This window comes from Terrapene carolina, unplaced genomic scaffold, assembly GCF_002925995.2.
Source record: "Terrapene carolina triunguis isolate 2854851 unplaced genomic scaffold, T_m_triunguis-2.0 Scaffold236, whole genome shotgun sequence".
NCBI classification, from domain to species: domain Eukaryota; kingdom Metazoa; phylum Chordata; order Testudines; family Emydidae; genus Terrapene; species Terrapene triunguis.
This window is the reverse complement of record NW_020664587.1, coordinates 849,736-875,928: the sequence shown is the minus strand read 5'-3', so window position 1 is coordinate 875,928 and position 26,193 is coordinate 849,736. Positions and strand designations below refer to the sequence as shown.

General features: G+C 47.2%; 1 protein-coding gene across 2 annotated transcripts in view; it reads left to right on the top strand.

The window, feature by feature from the left end:
* Positions 1 to 26,193, top strand: part of HNRNPR (heterogeneous nuclear ribonucleoprotein R) — a 59,426-nt gene that overhangs the window by 15,634 nt on the left and 17,599 nt on the right. For both annotated transcript variants that reach the window (XM_024199594.1, XM_024199593.2), the window contains exons 6-7: positions 9,010 to 9,186; positions 24,248 to 24,383. In XM_024199594.1, the coding sequence (XP_024055362.1) occupies positions 9,010 to 9,186; positions 24,248 to 24,383 (313 nt within the window). The remainder of the gene's footprint in view (positions 1 to 9,009; positions 9,187 to 24,247; positions 24,384 to 26,193) is intronic.

Genomic DNA, 26,193 nt, shown 5'->3' with positions numbered 1-26,193 from the left:
ATGGCTGAAATGGAGACTGAAATCAAGAATATTATTTAATTTGCCAATAAGTTCTCACTTTAATATATTAATGCTCTTATGGGCTTTCTTCTGCATCTTAAAATATGAATACTTAGAAAACTTGTAATTGCTAGTTCTAAAACATTGGCTGCTTGGCATCTAAGCCTGTGATTGCAAAGTCTGACGTTGTTTGCACAAGGGGCAGCTAAAGATGTATATCAACCTTTAACTCTTGCATTTCCTAACTTCTTAGTACTTATGAAGCCTTTTGCTTAGGATTTTTTTGAGTTTAATTTCCTAGGTATATCTAAAGGAAAAGTGCCCAGTTATATAGCAGGCACCTGTCAGTCACAGATCCACTTGTGTAAAATAGTTTTAGGCTATGTACACAGCTAATATTTCACATTGTACTATTTGGATTGAGGATGTAACATCCGCCATCACCTTGCTGTGCTGATTGTGCAAAACTCTTGCACTGTGTACAGCTAGCACCACAACCATGTGCACCTAACAAGCTGACAAGTTCTGTTGACAAAGCTTTCTTCTTGCTAATCAACTTTGCCCTCCTTCTGAAGCTAGTAGGAAGATGGAGCTTAGTTAACTACTGCGCAGGCACGTATACTTCATACATAAGTACTCAGCTAGTGGCTTAATGGAATCATCTACTAAATGTGCTAAGTTCCACACTTTCAAACTTACTTAAAATTTAAGCCAAACTTCATTAAACTTAGCAAAGCACTTGCTGCTCCTCAAGGCCTATTTACAAGTTCAATTTGACATTACATAGCTCAGATGTTTGTGTTATCCCTGAGTGAGAAAAGTGGCAGCTGCTTTGCGATGAGGAAAATGCTTTTTATGGTCTCATTTCCAAAACAAAGGGATTCTGCTCAAACTTTTAAAAAATCATCTTTTGGCAGAGGCCAAACATAAAGCTGTGTTTTGAGAATACAGATTGTAGTGGAAACTTATTCTTAAATATACTCATCTGCTATTAAGTGACTGCTGTATCTCTCTTCCAAATGGGAAGAACTCTTGTATCTTTAAAAATCCAGATTTAAGTTTTATGTGAAAACTACTGTTTTACCTGTTAAGTATATCAGATAAACTGTGTGAAGAATATTTGGCATGTTTAACTTGGTTTTCTTCTGAGTTACCAAACCCCATGTTTTGTTTGTGTGCCATTCAGTGCATGATACTCTTAAATTGTGTTGGAACCCAACTTCAAGTGTTGCTTGTGGGTCCTGTGGGTCAGAATTAGGGTACTTGGTATCATGTCCAGCTCTGTTTGGATGGAAATTCAAATTCAATTAAAAATGGACAAACAGTTTTATTTCATAAAACATAAAATATCTTAAGTGCGTTGGATAACTTTTTTTAACACCTAATTTCCGTTCATACATTGGATGCAAAAAACAAGCATTCCTGCTTTTTCAGTTCCAGGGTTTCTTAACTTTGAATGAACTAGTTAGTTAAATAAACTGAAATGGAAAAAATATTCTCCTCGCACCTTCAGAATAGGCCACTGCTGTCAAAGCTCTTTTAGCACTTCAGTAAGCCCTGGTTCCAGGTGCTTAGCCAGTGACTTCCACAAGTTCGTTGGGTCAACTGTCTTTTAAAAGTTGGCTGCAAATATGTACCGCTTAATATTTTATATATTTCATTTAAATTATTTTAATATATTACATTGAGTTTAGGCTGTAGACCCCTGCAGCTGCCTCCCACCCCCGCAGCTCCTGGTGGTGGCAGAGGGACCCTGAAGCTGCTCAGCGGCTGGGGGGGTGGGGAGATGCTGGACACTCTTCCCTCACCATTTTGTCAGGGATGGTTTTTAGTAAAAGTCAGGGACTTCTGTGACTTGTTGTTTATTGCACGTGATCTGTCCCTAACTTTACTAAAAATAGCTGAGTCATGTATCTTCAGGAACATGGGCCTGTACAGAAAGCTGTAAGTGGGGACTTTCTTTCCAGACCAGAAGATTAAAGTGAGGGATGTTGAAATGCCCATGGTGATCCTGGGAGATGCAGCGTACCCCTTAATGCCATGGCTCAGGAAACCTGATTAGCAGTAAGGGGTGGTTCAACAATAGGCTGAGTAGGGAATGTGCGTTTGGCAGATTAAAAGCGCACTGGTGATGCCTTTACGACAGGTTAGACCTCAATGAGGATAATGTTGCTATGGTCCTAGCCGCGTGTTGTATGTTGCACAGTATTTGTGAAGGTAAGGGTGAAAAGTGTGCTCGGGGTGGACTGCTGAGGCAGACCCCCTGGCTGCTGATTTTGGTCAGCCACATACCAGGGCCATTGGAGGGCACAATGGGGGGCAATTCGAGTCAGGGAGGCTTTGAGGCAACACTTTGAAAATGAGAACCAGTAATGTATATTACTATGCTTGGAACTGCAATGCTTAATGAAATTAGTTTTGCTAGGAAGTACTTGTGACTTTTGCTTACTGAAATCCTAGGCCATATGATTAAACTGCTTGTGTATGTTTTGCTGCCACCCGCTATCACAATTTGCGGGAAACAAAGATTACTTATTAAAAAGTTTTGCTTTTATTGCACTGAAAACACACCCGCCCCCCAACACACACCTTTACTTGATGGGAAAGGAGGTACCAGAGAAGGGCTGACTTTCAGAGCTGTGCATAAAGTCCAGCTATGATTTGAAAAGGTGTCCATGGGCGTGGAGTGAATGGGAAAGTGAGAAGTCTGGGAAAGTGGAAAGGAATGTGCAGGTGGTATTTGGGGAGGGCATGGGAAAGAGTTCTGAATGTGCTGAAGGGGAGCGCAGGAACATATCTGCTCAGTCTGGAGTGGTATGAAGGACTTCAGCATTTCAGTTTGCTCCTCCATAACTTTAATCATCCTCTCAGTAGTGTACTTAATAAAGCCCTCATTTTCTTTTCTGTCCTGCCTTTTGGTTTCCTTTTACTTTCCTTTCCATTCCCTCTTTTCTGCATCTAAGTATTACAGCAGCTCCTGGAACATGTCTTACTTGCTCCATCTTGGGGAGTTTTCTTATCTGGTGGAGCCCCTCAGTGTGTAAGGGGTGCCTCTGAAGGCCACATTTGCAGAAGCACAGGGAACAATACACAGAAGCATGATTAAGTATATGCACAGCACTGAAACAGTAGAGTAAAATACACCTCTAATAACATGCTAATCACTTTCTCACAGACCCATGACATGCACTCATGTCAGCAAACACCCCAAGCATGGTGAGTTTACCTCCAGGTGAGGGGGCATTCTACATGGGGAGAAAAGCAATAAGAAATAATCGCGGGGCAGTCAACTACGGACAATATTGTAAATTTTCCCACCTTTTTCCACAGCAGGGGTCATTGTAGCAGATATCTCACTCCTGAGAGGAAGCAAGGGTGCATCTACTGCACGCTTGCGGCTTCTGACCCAGTCCCTATGCTGCTTGCCTGTGTGCTGCTTTGGTCTCTGCGCAAGTGATTACAGAATGGTGTGGGAAAGTTTCCTTCAGCGGGGGAAGGAACAAAGCATTCAAGGATTCTTTGGAAGAGGGTTGCCGAGTACCTTCAGGAAAGTTTTCCTAGAGAGATCACTGGAGGAGTCCTGAGAAATCTCGGTGTGCATCAACATCCTGCTCAGCCGTACTGCTTAGCTGCACAGGGAAATGTCCAGCACACAAACACAGTCAGCATGTACATTTCTATGCGCTCATCCCACCTCCGTACTTCACCAAGCAAAACCACTTACCAGGGGTCTCCTCTTCTGCTTCTTGCTCGCCACAGTGTGACTGCTGAGACTGGCTAGACATCTCCGTAGTGGAGAACTGGACGCACTACCGTGCGACCCTGTTGTCCTAACTCCACCTCTGCGTCATTGACTTTTTCCTCTAGGTGACTGCTCACAGAACTCCTGCGTGGAGACATGACATCATCATCACCACCACCACCACCACAGGAGAGAAGCCAGGAGAAGGAACATAGCAGCAGCTTCCAGGATCCAGAAATCTCTACTAGTCAAACCGCCCTAAGGCTAGGAGAGGGATCCTCAATGGGCCCTCATCTTACTGTGCAGTCCTGTCAGAGACTATTCTCATACTTCAAGAGGGTGTTTGACCGTGTAGCTCAGAATGATGCGCAGCGTCCAGAGTGTCTTCATCCTCTGTTGACTGTGCAGGGGACCTGGAACAAGACTTTACATCACGGGAAGTAGAGACCAGACTTACAAAGACCAAAAACACAGCCCCAGGAAAAGATGGCATTTGCTATAACATCCTGAAAAAATGAGATCTTGGCTGCCTGGTATTAACTGCACTTTTCAACAAATGCAAACAATTCAGCTCCTGGAAGAAGTCTGACAGTGCTCGTCTACAAGAAAGGTGAGCAAGACGACTCCAGCAACTGGAGACCCATCTCTCTTTGCTCCACCATGTACAAAGTGTAAGCCAAGTGCCTCACGGCTAGGAAAACAGACTGGTCGGTGAACGGAGGAGCTATCAGCTCTATCAAGAAAGGCTTCATGTCATGCGAAGGCTGTTATGAACACAACTCTTGTCCTTCAGTCTGCCATCCACATGGTCAAGAGGGCATGGAGGCAGTGTGCCATAGCGTGGCTCGAACTGGCTAATACTTTTTGGATTGATGCCCAATCAGCACATTTTTGCCATGCTGCGAGAGTTTGGGTTGCCTGAAAACTTTCTCCACCTGATCCAGGAACTATATGAAGGCTGCACCACCACCATCCGCTCCATGGAAGGAGAGAGGCCTGAAATTACTATCTGTAGTGGTGTGAAGCAAAGTTGTCCCCTCAGCCCCATAGTTTTCAACTTAGCCATCTCCTGCGGGCTATGTGGTTTTGACCTGTATGGCAACACCGTGAATATCCTGGCCTATGCAGAAAATCTGGTCCTGATTGCAGACAACCCCGAGTGACTCCAACAAATGCTCGACATCACCAGCCAGGCTGCCAACTGGACGGGACTTCGCTTCCCTGCATATCGATGGCAGTAGAAGGGACTCAGTCCAGGCGATGTCTTTTCAGATCCAGGGTGAACCTATGATCTTCCTCGAGGATGGGCAAGCATGCTAACATCTCGGCACGCCCACAGGTTTCTGCATCCAGCAGACACCTGAGGATACCATTGCGTAGATCCTACGAGTTGCGGCCAGGATCGACTCCTCCCTACTGGCACCCGTGGCAGAAGATCAACGCCTTGAACACCTTCCTGATCCCCCATATCTCATTCGTCCTGAGGGGATCTGCTATGGCTAGGTACCTCTGAACAAGGCAGACGACACCATCAGGCAGCTAGTAAAGAAGTGGATGTTTCTTCCCCAGAGAGCCAGCAATGAACTGGTTTACATCTCTCACAGGCAGGGCGACGCCAACGTGTCTCGTATGGGTATCTGTGCAACATTACAGTGATCACTCACGCCTTCCACCTTCTGATGTGCCCAGATCCCATGGTGAGGAACATTGCAGAAAGTGCCATACGGGATGTCATCAAGAAGCACCAGGACCCCCTCCAACCATGCTGTCGCCCCCTTCCTGAGCGGCTCGTTGGAAAGCCTAGTTGGAAGAGACGGAGACTTTGCTTTCCTGTGGACTCGTGCCCGCTACGTGACGCCTGGAGAAGTGCATCAACTGCTGCTGGACATGGTGCGAGGAACAGTAGGAGCTGGGAGTCCTAGTGCCATAAGTGAAGAACACGGATCACACAATCCTCGCTCTGAAAGCTAGAACCATGCTGGAGAGGACCCTGAAGGATGCCATCTGCTGCCAGTATGTGGAAAACCTGAAGTCGTACCAGGGCAAGGCATTCGAGGTGACATGCAAGTGGGATGCCAGCAACCACTTCCTCCCCGGGGACAGCTTCAACCGATTTTCTGACTGGGGGTTCATCCACAGGGCCCGGCTCAACTGCGTCCTGCTGAATGGAGCCTTCCACCACGGGAATCAGGACAAGTGATGCAGGAAGTGCAGCTATGCCAATGAGATGCTACCCCACATCCTGTGTAGCTACAAGCGCCATTCCAGAGCCTGGAATTCCAGAGCCTGGCAGCTGTGACACAGTTATTGAAAGGTTGCACAAAAATGAGAAATGTTTGACTTCCAGGACCTTTCTTCCCCCTAACTTTTCCTATATCATTGGTACCACTGGCCTCAAAAGTTCTGCAAATTCTTTAATTGATGAGCAACTGCATTGTAGAACCTGTCAGGATATGTGTAACATATGTTGGGGATGGATGGATAGGGGTTTGCACCCAGAAAGGGTGTAGAAACTGGGGTTTAGTAGGCTGGGCATGCATGTTGGGGGAAAATCCTTTCTCAAATTAATTTAGTTAACCTCTATGCTCTTTTAACATATTCTCATAGGTACTGATGATGTGGCTAGTGCCACAGCTGATTAGGGTCTTTGCTTAATAGTGTGATTTGAATACTGCTTATCTCTAATACATGGTGGTAAAAAGTTTTGTTATTCTCCATGGCTGAAGAGTATTCTAATCATTCTTGGACTCCTTCTTGTTTGAGAATATTAGGCAAATAATTGTTGCCTTGGGTTTTGTTAAAGGGAAATGGTCAAGTTGAAAATCACACCTATTTGAATCTACCTTCTGTTAAAAGAATCCCCTATGATCCCTAAAGCTGAAGTAGATTAGAGGAAACCTTTCTCTTCTTTCACTGTCTAGTCCATTTCACAGTCTTGTTAGTTATTCACACTTCTTATCCTAGCATATGTCTAGCCATCAGCTAGGAGGTGGGATTGCTAGCTCAGGTAGATATGCACATATAGCTCTGCTTGATCAAGAGCAGGGGTTTTCACAGCAAATTTTTTGGTGGCTTCAGAGTGCAGCCACCAACTCTTGCTGGTGGCTGCGCTGACAATTTTTCCTAAAATACTTAATTCACTTTAGGAAAAACAAATAAATATGCACATGTACAAATAATTGTAATTTATGTAGGGTTTTTTCACTCAGTAATAGAAATAATTTGCAGTTGTCTCTATTCTTTACTGGACTGAAACAGAATAGAAACACACAAATAAGGTGCTTTGCATGGTCTTGTCTTTTTGTTGTTTGTTTTTTTTTCCTCCTGCTTTTTTTGGTTTCACTTTTTTCCCCTAAGACTTGCAAGCTGATAAGTCTTCTGCTGTGAAAAGTGATATTTGTATGTTTGTTAATATCACTTTTCACACTTACTCAGCGTCGGCAAACCCTGGGACAAATTAAGCCCTGGATGGGGAGGTGGGCAGGGAGGCAGTGGAGCCCAGGGACGATGGCAGGGGTGGTGAGCCTGGGGCTGGAGCCCGGAACCAGAGACTGCCACTGTGTGGATGGAGCCCGAAACCCCATGGCCGAAGCCTGCCTCCCCTACCCCGGGAAAGTGGGGAATTCACCAGCTGCCTGCACCTCCAGCATTTGTGTCTCCGGAGGGAAGTTCCTGGTGGCTGCATTTAGAAACACTGATCTAGAGTGCTAAATATAGTGGTATGGTCACTGCAGCCATGCTGCTATATTCAGCATGGTAGCTCAAGCAGAGCTAGTGCACATGTCTACCTGTGCTGGGAATCACACCTCCCTGCTGTTGTGTAGACATACCCTAGGCTAAAAGTATAACATTAGCTAGCTCATTCTGACTGACAAAAGTCACATACTTAGTATGTGTTTAAAGGCCTTCGCTAACAGCAGGTTGTCCACACTTAGACTTAATGTGATGCAGGATGTCTTTTTTTAATCTTGGTCTAGATAAATGCTGTGAGAATATGTGAGGGTGGGTATGCCTGTGACTAGAATATTTGGTGTTTTTGAGTCTGCTCCTAAACCCTTGTACTTTTTTTAAAGCAGTTTTAAAAAAAATTCAAGACCTGCTACTTTGCTTTCTTAGAAAACTGCATTATTTTTTTAAAAAATCCATTGTTTGAAAAAGAACTTGGGTGGACAAGTGTCTGTAAATTGGTGGTAAAATCTCGATACTTCTCCGCTTAGGCATACATTGTGTGTATCTTCAAAACAGTTTTTATAATAATACTTGTTTGGATGCTCAGAGCTCTCAATAACATTCACCTGTGAGGAATGAATTTCTGTTTTGATCTGCGTCCAACAGTGACTTTGGGAAATCCGACCAATTTTTGAAACTCTGGGGGGTGAGGAGCGAGGGCACGGCAGGCAGGCTCAGGGGAGGGGGCGGGAAGGGGTGGAGTGTGGGCAGGGCCTGTGGCAGAGCCAGGGGTTGAGCAGGGAGCACCGCCCAGCACATTGGAAAGTTGGCACCTGTATCTCCAGCCCCAAAGTCGGTTCCTATACAAGGAGCTGCATATTAACTTCTGAAGAGCCACATGTGGGCCACCCCTGGTTTAGACTCAGGAAATGGAGAAGTTCAGATGTGAATAGCTATATCACCTCAGTTGTGTTTATATGTTAAACCTGTAGTGTTTTCTGTTCTTCCTTGTTAAGTACATATTTAAATCTGTCTGTTTTATGTGATACGTTTTAGGTTTGGAATGGTCATGTTACTTATGAATGGCAAAGCCAGACAGACCAAAAATGGAATATCTTTGTACCAACAGTGAATGGCTTGGAAAACTTAAGGCTAGGTTCACTCTAAAAAGTTAAGGTGACCCAGCTACCTCTTTCATTGGTGTAAAAAATCCATGCCCCTGATTGCCGTAGTTAAGCTGACCTGTCCCCCAGCGTAGATAGTGCTAGGTCGATGGAAGAAATTCTTCCATCAACCTAGCTACTGTCTCTAGGGGAGGCGGATTAACTACTGGGACAGGAGAACCGCTCCCGTTGCTGTAGTGCTTCAGTTTAGCCACTCACTAGAGCTGCAGCTGTGCCGGCGTAGCAGTTTAAGTGTAGACTTATCCTAATTGTGAAATGAGTCTATAATGGATAGATAGTATTACAGCCATAAGTAGGGGTTTCTTCTATAGTTCATATATCATGCAGTTTTTGTTCCCAGAGAACTTCATTTAAAATGCCAATTTCAAGTCAGAATCTGTAAAGGCTTCTAAGGAGGTTTTGTTTTCTCTACAGGTTTTTGTTGGCAAGATTCCCAGAGACTTGTATGAGGATGAATTGGTGCCACTCTTTGAGAAGGCTGGTCCAATTTGGGATCTGCGCCTCATGATGGATCCTCTGTCTGGTCAGAACAGAGGTTATGCTTTTATTACCTTCTGTGGCAAAGACTCAGCACAAGAAGCAGTCAAACTGGTGAGTTAACTCATTCTGGACACAGCAGGTTAATAGTATTACTCCACCAAGTTTAACATACTTTTTTAAAATCCCTCCTCAAAGCTCAGCTCTGCTATAGTTCATGCAGTGAATTGCCATGTGACAGTGGCTATGTGATTGGTGATTTGTGATTACTGCTAATGATCAGTTACAAATTGTGCACACCTCCAGTCTGTGCTAAAACGTACTGCAGCCCCAACACCTTATGTACAGATACAAACATGCTTTTTCGTCCGCCTGTTATATCTTTGGTTTGGGGCTCCGCATCTAGGGACAGTCCTGGTACAATGAGGCTTCAGCCTGCTTGGACCTCTAAATTGTATCACGATATAAGAGTTGTAGGAAAAATAAAGTATTAGTTACTAGGTTACATCTGTGAGCAGTGACTTTCACTACCTGTTAGTGAAAAAAAAAAAGTGATTGGCCCTCAGGCTGAAAAAGTTGAATATTACTGCTATATAGCCTCTCTCCAGCTTCATCAAAACCCACTTAACCCTTTCCCAATAGGACCAACGCCTGTTATCAGGGTGAGGTTTCAAGCAAACACTGGCAGCTTATTAGCCTCACTGAAAAGAACTCAGCAGTCATAATCTAAGAATTTGAACAAACATATCACCGTATAAGATTTACAAACGTATTGAGTATTCACCCACGAAAGCTCATGCTCCAATACGTCTGTTAGTCTATAAGGTGACACAGGACTCTTTGCTGCTTTTGCAGATCCAGACTAACACGGCTACCCCTCTGATACTTGTATAAGATTGTTATCTTGGGCTCTTCCAGGACTCAAATTCCCAGCAGGACATGCATAATTCATCTTTTCCTATAATATGGAGCTGAAATTCATAGCCCTGAGGGGCCATGAAAAGTCCAGCTTTGAAGTTAACACTTCTAAAAACCATTGCTGGCCCACTCCTGTTTCTTGTGCTGGGCCTTGAGACAGTAATTTGAAGCAGGAGAAAACATTCCTTGGGCAGGTTAGTTTAAGAAACTCCACAAAGTTCTCTCTGAAGCTGCTCAAGATATGGAAATGTTAAAATAACTCTCAGATGTGGCTTAGTGGGCAGGTGATGGGTCACTGGTGAATGATTTATCACAATTACCTGCAATTTATCACATGTGCATTCTGTGTGTATATAAATTTCAAAAGTGTGTCCTATCCAGAATTTTCAAACCCACAATGTTTGTACAGGCAGTCCTTGACTTTACAGTGTTCAACTTATGACAAACAGTACGTACGTCGCTTATGAATTGACACCCTGATTCAACTTTTGACAATTGATTTTTGACTTTACAAAGCTCGGTCCCGCAATGGAGTGGATTGCGGTTCCGAGTTACGGCATCTTGGCTTGCAATACAAGTGATTCCTGAAAATTGTGTCGTAAGTCTGAGGACTGCCCGTATTAGTGTTTCACCTCTTTGCCAAGTATAAATTCAACCATGAAACCTGCTTTTGAGAAATAAAATGTCCTTTCTGGAAGATATTGGAAAAAATCAGTTTTCGAACTTGGTAGTAACTATTTTTAGCAAAGATTTGAGTTTCCATTCAGATTGAATTAAGATCATTAAGCTTCAAATAGTATGGGACAATGTTGACTTCTGTAGGCTTCAATCATAGGGTATGATTCTGCTTTCATTAACATCAGTGATGAAATTTTTAATGACTTCAGTGGGAGTGGGATCAGGCTTGAATTAAAAAAAAACAAAAAACCAACACGCTGTTGAAAAGCAGATTCTGTTGAAAAGCAGAGTTCACTTAAACTTCTAATAAGTTTCTATTACATATTGTATTATGAATCACTCTATTTGTATTGAAACCAAATTTTCAAATGAATTTGGATCAAATATTAATCTGTCTCTTCAATAAACTGTTCTTTGAGTGCTTGCACATTACAATTCCATTCTAGGTGTGCGCATGCCCATGTGCGCAGTCGTTAGATTTTTGCCTTAGCAGTATCTGTAAGGTTGGCTGTGGCGCCCCCTTGTGTGCTGCACTCATGCGCTGGTATTTCAGGCACCGCTGGCCCTACGCCCTCTCAGTTCCTTCTTACCGCCCGTGGTGGTCAGTCAGAGCACCTTTCCATGCTTGACAAGGACTAGCGGTTTTTCTCCCTTGGACTTTGTGCCCTGAGGCCTTGTATATAGTTATCCTTAGTAGTTAGTATTAAGTACCTGTTAATAGTTTAATTGTTGTTAAGGGTCCAGGGGGTGCCCCTGGTGGGGCATGCCCCAGTCTCCCGGTTTCAAGCCCTGCACAGATTGTAATAAGTCTGTGACTGTTGTCTTTGACATGTGCCTCCCCCAAGCACTTGAGACAAGTGCTGTATCTGTAAGAACTTTCGGCCTTGTCTGCAAAAAGAGTGGGACATTTGGCTCTGGGCTGTCCTTACGGAGTCCATCTGCGCCTCCTCGGCATGAGTCACCAAGCACCTCAGCATCAGTAAAAAGTACACCGGCACTGGGCTTCGCCCGTCACCGCTCCCTGTCACTGGTACCGAAAAAGGACGCAGAAGCACGGCTCCCCAGTGTCAGTGAAGAAAAGCCAGGGGACAGCTGGCAAAGGAACTGCCTTGGGCCATCCACTCACCCCGGCGCCCCGCAGTCGGCTTTCTCCAGCAGAGGCCGTTAGCTCAGTAAAAGGTCCTCCTCTGATTCCCGTGAGCAGTACTGGACCATCTTCCTTGCTGGCACCGACGCCAACACATGCTCCCCAGGCATTGAAGGAGCACAGGCCTCCGCCTACACAGCTAGCACAGCAAGTGCCAGAAGCTTCGGTGAAGGCTCCCCAAGAGGGCAAGTGAGAAGTAGTGGAGCGCCACAGATTCCCCGAGACAACAGCGCACTCTCCACCACCACGCTGACGCACGCCGGAGCCTCCATCCCGGCTGGCAGATGCTTGCGGTTGGTCACTGGCACCGCGGTCTCTGTCACCTTCGCACCAATGCAGTTCGCCAAGAGGAAGGTGCCGTTCCCTGTACTACCAGCACCGATTGCCATCCTGCAGGTCATCTCCTCGTCGCCGATCGCTGATGCCGTGGCAATGTTCTCCTTCCCGCCTCCGGTCCCCTCTGGCACTGACACAGGTCTCCATGGTGTGGGTACTGGCCCCCCCATGCAGGGCACCAGTCAGTTATCGGTGGTCTCAAGGCAGACTCGGGCATCTACAGCCCCTCCGTGGTCTCCGGAAGGAGGTTCCTCCGGAACAGAGGGTTGCTTCAGCCCGTTGCCTAGACCCCCAGAGGCGGGAATGGGTTACTGATCTGGCATTGACAGCACAGAGGCAATGGCAGCCGGGTCAGTGGCCTGTGCAGTGGTCTTGTTGGAACGCATGGGGGGTTCCGGTCATGGCTATGACCTATCTCATAGAGCTGGAAGGGACCTTGACAGGTCATAGAGTCCAGTCCCCTGCCTTCACTAGCAGGACCAATTTTAGCCCCAGATCCCTAAATGGCCCCCTCAAGGATTGAACTCACAACCCTGGGTTTAGCGGGCCAATGCTCAAACCACTGAGCTATCCGTCCCCACCCTTCATCGGCAGCTCCCTCAGAGCAACTGGCACCGATGGCACTGAGCCTGGAACCAGACACACACCCGGAAGCTGAGACTCGGGAGGTGGTCCCCACCCCTAAGCCACCCTCCCTGACAGAGGAGGAGGACCAGGGCCCCCCTCCGGTGGGACAGTCATAATCTTCATCCCCGGACGAGGCAGTTGCAAGACCCTCCACGGCCAGCACGCCCGATGATTTTTCAGGACCACCAGGCCTTGCTCCGGTGGGTGGCCGAGAACTTGGGCCTCGAGGTGAAGGAGGTGGTCGAACAGGCGGGCGCTTTATTCAGTGTCCTGTCGGCCTCTACCCTGATTTGTGTGGTGCATGATGAGGTCCTCAACGTTGCCAAGGCCATCTGGCAAACACTCTCCTCCATCCCTCCCACCTCAAAACGGGCCGAAAATAAGTACTTTCTCCTGGCCAAAAGTTTTGAGTGTCTTTTTTGAGTTTTGCTTATACCCACCCTCCCCCGGCTCACTAGTGGTCTCCTTGGCCAATGAAAAGGAAAAGCAGGGGCTGTTACCTTTCTTCAATGGCCTCCTCCCCTACTGTTCAGCCTAGTTGCGGCTCACATCGGATTGCTGGGTCCTGGACGTAATATCTCGGGGCTATACCCTGCAATTTTTGGCCACCTCTCCTCTCACCCCCCCCCCCCCCCCCCCCCCCCCCCCCCCCAACTTCCCCGTCCCTCTTCATGGACCCTTCTCATGAGCACCTACTGCTTCAGGAGGTCGAGAACCTTCTGTGCCTGGGGGCAGTAGAAGAGGTTCCTCGGGGCATGAGAGGAAAAGGGTTCTAGTCCCGGTACTTCCTCATGCCGAAGGCAAAAGGGGGGCCTCAGACTCATCCTGGGCCTGCATCAACAAGTCTCTCAAGAAACTGAAGTTTCGCATGGTTTCCCTGGCCTCCATCATCCCCCTCCCTGTATCCAGGAGACTGGTATGCTGCTCTCGACTTAAAGGACACTTATTTCCTCTCTTCTATATTCCCGGGCAACAGGTGTTTCCTCCGATTTATGATGGGAGGGCGCCATTTCCAGTTCACAGCGCTACCCTTTGGCCCTGAGGGTGTTCACAAAATGTGTGGTGCCAGTGGCGGCTTACCTCAGACATCAAGGGATCTATCTGTTTCAGTACCTCAACGACTGGTTCATCAAGGTCAGGTCTCCAGAACAGGTACAGAGAAGCCTCGAACTGATGCATTCCCCCTCCCGCCACCTGGGCCTGTTGATAAACCTGGAAAAGTCCACGTTAACGCCTGTCCAATGCATAGAGTTCATCAGAGCAGTTCTCAACTCCAGGTGAGCCAGTGCCTGCCTTCCGGAAGAACGCTTTCAGGCCTTGTCATCCCTGATTTGTCTGTTAAGGGACCACCCGCTCACTATGGGCCACATCTGCCTACGCCCTATGGGTCACATGGCCGCTTGCATGTACGTGGTTCCTCACACTCGACTAGATCTACAGCCTCTCCAAGTGTGGCTGGCCTCGGGCTATACCCCAGGCAAACATGCTCTGCACCGGATGATCAGAGTACCGAACCACGTCATACTGTCTCTTCGCTGGTGGTTGGCTCCCTAGTCAGTGCTCCAAGGGATCCCCTTTGCAACTCTGTCCCCATCTCTAACCCTGGTCTCTGACGCATTAGATCTGGGCTGGGGAGCTCAACTGGGTGAACTTCACACACAGGGCTGCTGGCTGCGGGACAACTTAGCCCACCATATCAATGTGAGGGAGCTCAGGGCGGTCCTCCGTCTGGCCTGCCAGGCTTTCTTGCCCCACTTGAGAGGCAAAGTGGTGCAGGTCCTGACAGACAATACAGCCACAATGTATTACATCAGCAGGCAGGGAGGTGCCAGATCCTCGACCCTTTTGTCAGGAGGTGCTCAGCCTTTGGGACTTCTGCGTGCAGTATACCATCCATCTGGTTGTGGCCCACCTACCCGGCTCCAGGAACATCCTGGCAGATCAGGTCAGTAGGACTTTCTCATCTCACCACGAATGGTCTCTCCATCCCTGTGGTCGATATAATCTTCCAAAGGTGGGGAACTCCCAGGTGGACTTGTTTTGTGTCCAGACAGAACAGGAAGTGCTACAAGTTCTTTTCCATCCAGGGTCTGGACAGCCTCCACCCTTGGTTGGGGGTGCTCATGTATGCCTTTCTGCCGGTGCCGTTAATCCACAGAGTCCTGGTGAAAGACAAGCAGGACAGAGCAAGGGTTATCCTCGTGGCCCCCGCATGGCCCCATCAGCACTGGTTCAGCATGCTGTTGGATCTTTTGGCAGTTGTTCCTCTTCCCTGCCTCTTCGGCTGGACTTGCTGTTTCAGAACCACGGCAACCTGCTGCATCCGAACCTGATAGCGTGGCTCCTGCATGGCTGAGCTCAGAAGAACAGGCATGCTTGGCTTGGGTCTAGCAGGTTTTGTTGGGCAGCAGAAAGTTCTCAATCAGGGTGACCTACCTAGCAAAGTGAGAGCAGTTCGCATGCTGAGCTTTGGAGCAGCAACTTCAGGCCTAGCTGCAGGACGTCTTGGACTACTTGCTGCATCTCAAGCTTAAAGGGTAGTCCCCATCTTCCATCAAGGTCAACCTGGCAGCCATCTCAGCGTTGCATCCTCCACTCCAGAGCAGGTCTCTTTGCCCATCCTATGAAGGCAAGGTTTTTAAAGGGCCTGGAGCACCTCTATCCACACTTAGAATCATAGAATATCAGGGTTGGAAGGGACCTCAGGAGGTCATCTAGTTCAACCCCCTGCTCAAAGCAGGACCAATTCCCAACTAAATCATCCCAGCCAGGGCTTGGTCAAGCTGGGCCTTAAAAACCTCCAAGGAAGGAGATTCCACCACCTCCCTAGGTAAAGCATTCCAGTGCTTCACCACCCTCCTAGTGAAATAGTGTTTCCTAATATACAACCTAGACCTCCCCCACTGCAACTTGAGACCATTGCTCCTTGTTCTGTCATTTGCCACCACTGAGAACAGCCGAGCTCCATCCTCTTTGGAACCCCCCCCTCAGGTAGTTGAAAGCAGCTATCAAATCCCCCCTCATTCTTCTCTTCTGGAGACTAAACAATCCCAGTTCCCTCAGCCTCTCCTCATAAGTCATGTGCTCCAGACCCCTAATCATTTTTGTTGCCCTCCGCTGGACTCTTTCCAATATTTCCACATCCTTCTTGTAGTGTGGGGCCCAAAATTGGACACACTACTCCAGATGAGGCCTCACCAATGTTGAATAAAGGGGAACGATCACATTCCTCGATCTGCTGGCAATGCCCCTACTTATACAGCCCAAAATGCCATTAGCCTTCTTGGCAACAAGAGCACACTGTTGACTCATATCCAGCTTCTCGTCCACTGTGACCCCCTAGGTCCTTTTCTGCAGCACTGCTACCTAGCCATTCGGTCCCTAGTCTGTAGCAGTGCATAGGATTCTTCCGTCCTAAGTGCAGGACTCTGCACTTGTCCTTGTTGAACCTCATCAGGTTTTTTTGGCCCAATCCTCTAATTTGTCTAGGTCCCTCTGTATCTGATCCCTACCCTCCAGCGTATCTACCACGCCTCCTAGTTTAGTGTCATCTGCAAACTTGCTGAGAGTGCAGTCCACACCATCCTCCAGATCATTAATAAAGATATTAAACAAAACTGGCCCCAGGACCGACCCTTGGGGCACTCCGCTTGAAACCGGCTGCCAACTAGACATGGAGCCATTGATCACTACCCGTTGAGCCCGACGATCTAGCCAGCTTTCTATCCACCTTACAGTCCATTCATCCAGCCCATACTTCTTTAACTTGGCGGCAAGAATACTGTGGGAGACCGTATCAAAAGCTTTGCTAAAGTCAAGGAAACACATCCACTGCTTTTCCCCTCATCCACAGAGCCAGTTATCTCATCATACAAGGCAATTAGGTTAGTCAGGCATGACTTCCCCTTGGTGAGTCCATGCTGACTGTTCCTGATCACTTTCCACTCCTCTAAGTGCTTCATAATTGATTCCTTGAGGACCTGCTCCATGATTTTTCCAGGGACTGAGGTGAGGCTGACTGGCCTGTAGTTCCCCGGATCCTCCCCCTTCCCTTTTTTAAAGATGGGCACTACATTAGCCTTTTTCCAGTCATCCGGGACCTCCCCCGATCGCCATGAGTTTTCAAAGATGATGGCCAATGGCTCGGAATCACATCCGCCAACTCCTTTAGCACCCTCGGATGCAGCGCATCCGGCCCCATGGATTTGTGCTCATCCAGTTTTTCTAAATAGTCCCGAACCACTTCTTTCTCCACGGAGGGCTAGTCACCTCCTCCCCATACTGTGCTGCCCAGTGCAGCAGTCTGGGAGCTGACCTTGTTTGTGAAGACAGAGGCAAAAAAAAGCATTGAGTACATTAGCTTTTTCCACATCCTCTGTCACTAGGTTGCCTCCTTCATTCAGTAAGGGGCCCACACTTTCCTTGACTTTCTTCTTGTTGCTAACATACCTGAAGAAACCCTTCTTGTTACTCTTAACATCTCTTGCTAGCTGCAACTCCAAGTGTGATTTGGCCTTCCTGATTTCACTCTTGCATGCCTGAGTGATATTTTTATACTCCTCCTTGGCCATTTGTCCAGTCTTCAACTTCTTGTAAGCTTCTTTTTTGTGTTTAAGGTCAGCAAGGATTTCACTGTTTAGCCAAGCTGGTTGCCTGCCATATTTCCTATTCTTTCTACACGTCGGGATGGTTTGTTCCTGCAACCGCAATAAGGATTCTTTAAAATACAGCCAGCTCTCCTGGACCCCTTTGCCCTTCATGTTATTCTCCCAGGGGATCCTGCCCATCTGTTCCCTGAGGGAGTCAAAGTCTGCTTTTCTGAAGTCCAGGGTCCGTATTCTGCTGCTCTCCTTTCTTCCTTGTGTCAGGATCCTGAACTCGACCATCTCATGGTCACTGCCTCCCAGGTTCCCATCCACTTTTGCTTCCCCTACTAATTCTTCCCTGTTTGTGAGTAGCAGGTCAAGAAAAGCTCTGCCCCTAGTTGGTTCCTCCAGCACTTGCACCAGGAAATTGTCCCCTACACTTTCCAAAAACTTCCTGGATTGTCTGTGCACCGCTGTATTGCTCTCCCAGCAGATATCAGGGTGATTAAAATCTCCCATGAGAACCAGGGCCTGCGATCTAGCAACTTCTGCTAGTTGCCAGAAGAAAGCCTCGTCCACCTCATCCCCCTGGTCTGGTGGTCTATAGCAGACTCCGACCACGACATCACCCTTGTTGCTCACACTCCTCAACTTTATCCAGAGACCCTCAAGTTTTTCTGCAGTTTCATACCGGAGCTCTGAGCAGTCATACTCCTCTCTTACATACAATGCAACTCCCCCACCTTTTCTGCCCTGCCTGTCCTTCCTGAACAGTTTATATCCATCCATGACAGTACTCCAGTCATGTGAGTTATCCCACCAAGTCTGTTATTCCAATCGCATCATAGTTCCCTGACTGTGCCAGGACTTCCAGTTCTCCCTGCCTGTTTCCCAGGCTTCTTGCATTTGTGTATAGGCACTTAAGATAACTCATCGATCGTCCCTCTTTCTCAGTATGAGACAGGAGTCCTCCCTTCTTGCGCTCTCCTGCTCTTGCTTCCTCCCAGGATCCCATTTCCCCACTTACCTCAGGGCTTTGGTCTCCTTCCCCTGGTGAACCTAGTTTAAAGCCCTCCTCACTAGGTTAGCCAGCCTGCTTGCGAAGATGCTCTTCCCTCTCTTTGTTAGGTGGAGCCCGTCTCTGCCTAGCACTCCCCCTTCTTGGAACACCATCCCATGGTCGAAGAATCCAAAGCCTTCTCTCCGACACCACCTGCGTAGCCATTCGGTGACTTCCATGATTCAACAGTCTCTACCCAGGCCTTTTTCCTTGCACAGGGAGGATGGAGGAGAACACCACTGGCACCTCAAACTCCTTTATCCTTCTCCCCAGAGCCACGTAGTCTGCAGTGATCCGCTCAAGGTCATTCTTGGCAGCATCATTGGTGCCCAAGTGGAGAAGCAGGAAGGGGTAGCGATCCGAGGGCTTGATGAGTCTTGGCAGTCTCTCCATCACATCGTGTATCCTAGCTCCTGGCAAGCAGCAGACCTCTCGGTTTTCCCGGTCGGGGCGGCAGATAGATGACTCAGTCCTCCTGAGGAGGGAGTCCCCGACCACCACCACCCTCCTCCTCCTCTTGGGAGTGGTGGTTGTGGAACCCTCATCTCTAGGACAGTGCATCTTTTGCCTTCCAATCGGTGGAGTCTCCTTCTGCTCCCTTCCCTCAGATGTGTCATCTAGTCCCCTCTCCGCATTAGTACCTGTAGAGAGAACATGGAAACGATTGCTCACCTGTATCTCCATTGCTGGTACATGGACGCTCCTCTTTCTCCTTCTGGAGGTCACATGCTGCCAAACTTCTTCACCATCCTTCTGTCCCTGCTGCGCCTGCTCTGGATCTTCAGAACATTGTGGCCATAGAAGCATCTCCTGACGTCTGTCCAGGAAATCTTCATTTTCCCTTATGCAACGCAGAGTCGATACTCGTTTCTCCAGACCTCGAACCTTCGTTTCCAATATGGAGACCAGCTTGCACTTTGTACAGACAGTCGCTTCTGTCCTGTGGAAGAAAGACAAACATAGCACAACCTGTGCAGGTTACAACAGCTGATTGCTCACCTTCCATATCACCTTCCTCTTAAGAGCTTCCTCAGCTGTTGCAGTAACTAGTCAGAGAAACCCACAGATGAAAGCCTCAGTGCGCTCTCCCTAGGCGAACTCCCTGGCGAACTCCCTCTGTCAGCCTCTGCTGTTCACTGCTCAGCTGGTTCGCTGCTGACTGCCCTTATATACCAGTCAGGTGCACTCAAGGCCCACCTGGAACAAAGCACTCCCAATTCACACTTTTCAAACAAACAAGCAAGCAAGCAATCAAGCACACGGTCAAACTGACGAACTGTCCCAGCAACAGACACTCAGATACTCACCAACACAGCCCCCCTAATGCAGCACTTAGCGTACCTCCTCTCGGACAGATCCCAGGCAAACTCCCTCTGTTAGCCTCTGCTGTTCGCCGCCATCCCTCCCTGGGACTTGACCCTCGTGCTGTGCAGGCTCATGGGGCGTGCCTCTTCTCCCCTCCCCCCCCTTGAGCCTTTGGCTGCCTCCTCCCCCTTGATGTTCTCCTGAAAGGTTTCTTTCCTGGTCGCTATAATCTCACCCCGCAGGGTATCTGAGATCAGGGCGCTCACCTCAGATCCGCCCAATACGGTCTTCAAGGACAAGGTCCAACTATGACACACACCCGGCGTTTCTGCTCAAGGGTCATCTCCCAGTTTCATACGGGCCAGGACATATACTTACCAGTCTTTTGTCCGAAGCCTCATGCGTCGGATGAGGAGCGCAGACTTCACGCCTTGAACATCAGGCGAGCACTGGCATTCTATATAGATAAAACCAAACCATTCCACAAGTCAGCACAGTTGTTTGTGGCAGACAGAATGAAAGGTCGCCCAGTGTCTGCTCAGAGAATTTTAGTCCTGGATCATGGCCTGCATTCGCTACTGCTGTGAGTTGGCTAAAGTGCCTCCACCGGCGATTGTGACAGCTCACTTGACTAGGACACAGGCATTGTCGGCAGCCTTCCTGGCGCAGTGCCGATCCAGGAAATCTGTCAGGCTATGACCTGGTCGTCCGTCCACACGTTCATATTGCATAATACGCTGACCCAGGAAGCTCAAGAAAATGCTGGCTTTGGCAGAGCAGTGCTTCAGACTGCAAGAAGGTAAACTCCAAGCCTACATCTGAGGATTCTGCTTGAGTCACCTAGAATGGAATAGACATGAGCAAGCACTTGAAGAAAAAATGCTTATCCACCTTTTGTAACTGTTTTTTTGTTGTTGTTGTTGTTGCTCATGTCCATTCCATTACCTCCCCTCCTACCCCTCTGTTGGAGTTGTTGGCAAGAAGGAACTGAGAGGGCGTGGGGTGGTGGCGCTTGATATACCAGCACATGGGCATGCCATTCAAGGGGGCGCCACAGCCAACCCTAGGGATACTGTTAAGGCAAAAATCTCTGACAACAGCGCATGTGGGCATGCATGCACTCACCTAGAATGGAATGGACATGAGCAACACACCTCAAAGAACAACAGTTACAAAAAGTGGGTAACCGTTCCCCCCCCCCCCAATTTGAAGAATTACAATACTAGTGAATAGAGAGAGAAACCTTTATTTTGAACTTTTCATAAATAAGTAGTAGGTTACTTTGAGGGCATTTTATCAAACATCTGTTTTCCTGAGCAGGTGTTAGTATCTGAAAGTAGGTAAGGTGCTTTGAAAATCCCAGTTTAAGGAAATTGGATGGGATTTCTGCCTGCTAAGTTTCTTTTTTAGGCTCCTCTGAAAATCCCAGCCTAAAGTCATAGAGGAATTCTGGATAAACTGAGGAAATTTGCAAAAAGAGGAAGAGTGCTCTTGCTTATAAATGTTTCATCATATTGTTGCCACCGTCACCCATAGAGTAATCTGGCTTTGACTAGAACTGAGACAAATGTGGATTAGCTGATAGCAACTAAAAAAACAAACCAAACGTTTTCTAGAAAGCTTTAAAATGTTAAATGAGTTTAACTAGAAAAGCTTTTGTCTATGGCACTTACTTAGATGAAATGTGAAATCAAGAAAATGAGGAAATTCCAAATGTAATTCCAAATATAAATAAGGATTTGTAAATACAGTGGAGTCGCATCTTACGTGGGGGTTCGGTTCTAAAGTCAGCGCGTAAGGCGAAAATCGCGTACAGTCAATTTTACCCTTGAAAATCCCTTAAATTGCCCATAAAGTACAGTATACTGTACATGGTTTTGTGTATACAACCCGGTACAGTAATATGTATCAATGTATACAGTATATAATCGAGTACATATGCAAAATATAATTTTACAGTACTGTATTTTTAATTACGGGAGTAATTACAGGGGGTCGTCAGGGCTTGATGTCGATCCAGGTGACGGAGAGCTTGGGTGACCGAGCGAGTCGTAGACGAAGTGGTTGGCTCTGTTTCAGCTTGAGAAGTTGATTGCATAGGCTCATCTGCAGCTGGTTGTTTTTCCTTGAAAAACATGGTGATCAGCAACTGTCGCTATTGTCTCTTGAGCTGCTCAAACATTTCTTGATACGGTCTCAAATCGTCCGTAATACTATGTATGATTTTGAGGCTTCGTTCCATAGAGGGATCGTATTCAGAAATTAAATCATTCAAGTGTTTCGCTGCTTGGATCACTTCAGCAAATTTATGAAGATTCCAACTTGCTGGCTCTTCCTGTTCGTTGTCATCATCTTCGTCTTCTGTAGACGATTTTATCAGTTCCTCTAACTCTTCGTTAGTCAGTGTTTCTCTATGGCTCTCAATTAATTCTTCAATTTCTTCCTCAAGGATGTTGACGTAGCCGCCTTCACCCACCTGCCTTGCCACCTGAACAATGCGTTTCACTTTTTTGTCAATGGTCGGGAAACCCTTAAAATCATTCACACATTCTTTCCATAGGTTTTGCCAACATGCATTGACTGTTTCAGGCTTGATTGCATCCATTGCCTGTTTAATATAAGTGATGCAATTGGCAATGTTGAAGGACTTCCAACACTCCATCACATTAAGATTGGGATCAGCATCCATAGCGCTACGTATCCATGAGAACGTAAGCCTCGTGTACGTGGCCTTGAAACAGCAAATCACGCCTTGGTCGAGAGGATGGAGGTGGTATGGGGGGGGGGGGGGGGAGAAAGACGACTTCAACGTCATGTGCAAACCTGAGTGCCACAGGGTTGCCAGGAGCATTGTCTATGATCAACAACACTTTAAAGTCAAGTCCTTTCTCTTCGAGGTACCGCTTGACCTCCGGAATAAAACACTTGTGGAACCAATCCAGAAATAATTTTGCCGTCACCAAAGCCTTTTTATTTGATTGTCTGAACATAGGCACGAGATTTTTTGTTCTTGCCTTTTAGGGCACGGGGATTTGCAGCCCTGTAGAGCAAGCCCGGCATTATTAAATGCCCAGCTGCATTGCCAAAAAACAAGTCACATGGTCTTTAGCTGCTTTGAAGCCAGGGTCTTGTCTTTCTGATTTCGAAATGTAAGTGCAGTTGGACATTTTTTTCCAGAAGAGCCCAGTCTCGTCAGCATTAAAAACTTGTTCCGGAAGATAGCCCCTTTCCTCTATGATTTTCTTTAATTGTTTGGGGTAGGCTTTTGCTGCCTCTTCATTGGCAGATGCAGCTTCACCAGTAGTCTGCACGTTTTTGAGGTTGAAGTGGTTCCTAAAACTGTTAAGCCAACCTTGGCTGGCTTTGAATTTCTTCTTATCAGAAAGCCGTCCCTCTTCGGCAGGAGGTTTGAACAGCGCGTAGAGGCTAAGAGCCTTTTCTTGCAACATGTTGCCATCGATAGGCACACGTTTACGGTTCATGTCTTCCAGCCATTTCAGTCTTCACTAAAGTCGTATCACGCACCTGGCTCATCACCTTAGCAGTTATTTGAGCACTTGATGCCACGGCTTGACGAATTTCTCTCTCTCTAATCTTGATGGCACGGATGCTAGATTCATTGTGGCCATATTTACGTGCCACATATTGGAGACCGACATATTGTCTTTCTAAGTCCAACACAGCCAGTTTTTCCTCCAGTGTTGGAACAGATCGCTGTTTCTTCGGTTGAGCACCAGATGAAGTAGTTGGCTTGTGTTTAGGGGCCATGTTGTACGAAAAATACGTATCTTTAAACACTAGAATCACACTCAGCGCGGCGAGATGCTCACACTATATGAGAGGCACGCGGGAACTGAGACTGACTGAGGGAACAGCAGATTCACGTCTCCCATCTCATGCTCACTCCGGGGCATACGCTCATTGGGCGGAATCACCCGCACTATTTACAGGTATCTTATTGTTTTTCTTTTTTTGCCGAGCACGTATAGTTGAATTCGCGTAAGTTAAATGCACGTATGATGCAACTCACCTGTATCATGTTTTGTTATACTGCTGAGAGAAACAACCAACCTTATGTTGTGTTTGCATGCCCAAGACTGTTTCATAATTTAATTGATTTTGATTCTGTTTCACGTCAGGGTAATAATATAACTGTGTGTGTATTCTGGTAGCAGCCACAATATTCAGGATACTCTCCAGATGCAGGAAAATTTTTCTTTTGGCCTAAGAAGAAAAGCAGCATATGAAGGGTGGTGTGGAGAGAAATGCTATCAAAATGTAGTTTTGTCTGTTATGTGGCTTTTCAGAACTTTTCAGAAATCTCGAATTCTGGCCAATATAGCATGATTTCTATTACAATATAAAATCTGTACTCTATATATCTGAAATATCTATATATCTAAAATTCCTAATAGAGATGTGAAGTTTAATTATTTTGGCTGTCTATCCTTTTTGATCCATATTGAATTAAGGAGTTAAAACTGAAATATACTAGTGGCATCTCTTAATATTCCCCAGTGTGACAACTATGAAATCCGTCCTGGGAAACATCTTGGAGTGTGCATTTCTGTGGCGAACAACAGACTGTTTGTTGGATCAATTCCAAAGAACAAGACCAAGGAAAACATATTGGAAGAGTTCAGTAAAGTCACAGGTAAAGAGCTTCCACTTAATAAAGAATTTGTATGGTAAAAGATTAGTGCCAGAAATTAACTTTCATAGCATGATAGCAACTGATAGTAAATTTTAAATGCCAGTGATAATGAAAGATTATTTCCAAATGGAGTTCCAGGTTCATTGCTGGTGGGAAGTACCATAGGCTTTATGAACTTCCAGATTGATAGCCTGTATAAAAGGTTCATATTTCTTTTGCATTCACCACTCTCTACCTGCTGTGCATTTTAGATGGGACTGCTAACAAAACTTTTTATATGGGGGAAACTGAGCATCAGAAACTAACTTTAAAAGGCCGAGCTCAGTTTTTTGGAAAAAAAAAAAAAAAGTGGGTGGGGAGGAGCAGGGTCAGAGTTGATCTACCTTTAAATAAAACTTATTTTTATTCTGAGTTTGACCACTCAAAGTCACCCAGATCTTATAATAGAGGGAGAGGCTCTGGGGCAGCCTCTAAAGATGGACCATCTGGTGAAGAATGTCATGGAAGCAGCTCTTAGAGTCAATTGAGAGGTTGGAGGGAATGATCAAGCAACTTTTTGGCCCACAAAATATGGAGTTGTGGAGGGGTGGGGGTAGCTGTGTCAGGTACCAGTGCTAACCCCATTTGTTTTCTGTCCTCTCCTCCTCTTCCTCCTCCCTCCCCCACATCATAAGCAGAGGTTGTGAGTAGAAAGCAACCCGCCATCACAAAGCTGGAGAAGATGCAGGGAGAGTTGGTGCAGAATTATTGATCTCTCATGCAATTCTCCTGCAGGAAGGGAATGTCCCATTGCTTCCTTAATAGGGTACCAAGTTATAAGAACTGCAGGGAGCAGAGAGGAAAAGAGTTGTCTGTCCTGCGCAGCCTCTGACTCTTTTCAGAGAGAGATGGGGAAAGGATCCCTTGAATTCTCTTCTGGGACAGAAGGGATTGGAGTGTTAAATATTTTTCAGAAATGAAGAAAATAAGACAAAAGGTAGAAACTAAAATTGATATTGTATTGGAGTTTTTCATGTTTGTTTGGTGCAGCTTGGATTGATACACAGAATACATAGACTTCAGAAGTAGGATGATTAAGTATTTTGAGAGAGGCTCCCACACAATACTCTTTAGTGTAGGGGAAGCTTCCTTGACCTGGAAACCATGAACTTCTACCAACTGCTCTTTATATTTCCATGCATGTCCCCACCCTTGTTATTGACCTGAATTGAGACCCAAACTGTATCAGCCAGTCAAGTGTGTACCCCAGGGGTCGGCAACCTACAGCACACGTGCCAAACACAGCACGCGAGCCGATTTTGAGTGGCACGCAGCTCCCTGCTGTGGTCCCAGCCCCACTCAGCCCCCCTGCCCACTACTCTCCCCTGCGGGGGCAGGAGGCAGAAGCTTGGTTCTGCGGCAGCCAAGCTTCCCCCCTCCTCCCCCGCTTCTTCCCCCAGCGTGGTGCTTTCCTGCCCCGCCTCCTCTTCGTCCCTGGCCAATCAGCTGATGGCCCTAGCGAGGGGGAGGGGGAAGAGCGGCAGTGTGCACGCAGCTCCGTAGAGGAGGCAGAGAGAGGTAGGGATGGAGCCTGGGGGAAGGGGGTGGAACAGGGCATATCCCTTCCAGCCCCCTGCCATGAACCGCTCAGGGCAGGGGGCTTGGAGCACCCCCATGAGCCGAGCACCCCAGCCCTCTGCCCTGCACCCCCCCACCCCAACACACACCATTCCTCTGCCCTGCACCCCCCACACTCCAACACACACCCAGCCTTCTGCCCTGCACCCCCACAGCCCCATCCCTCTGCCCTGCACCCCCCACACACACTCAG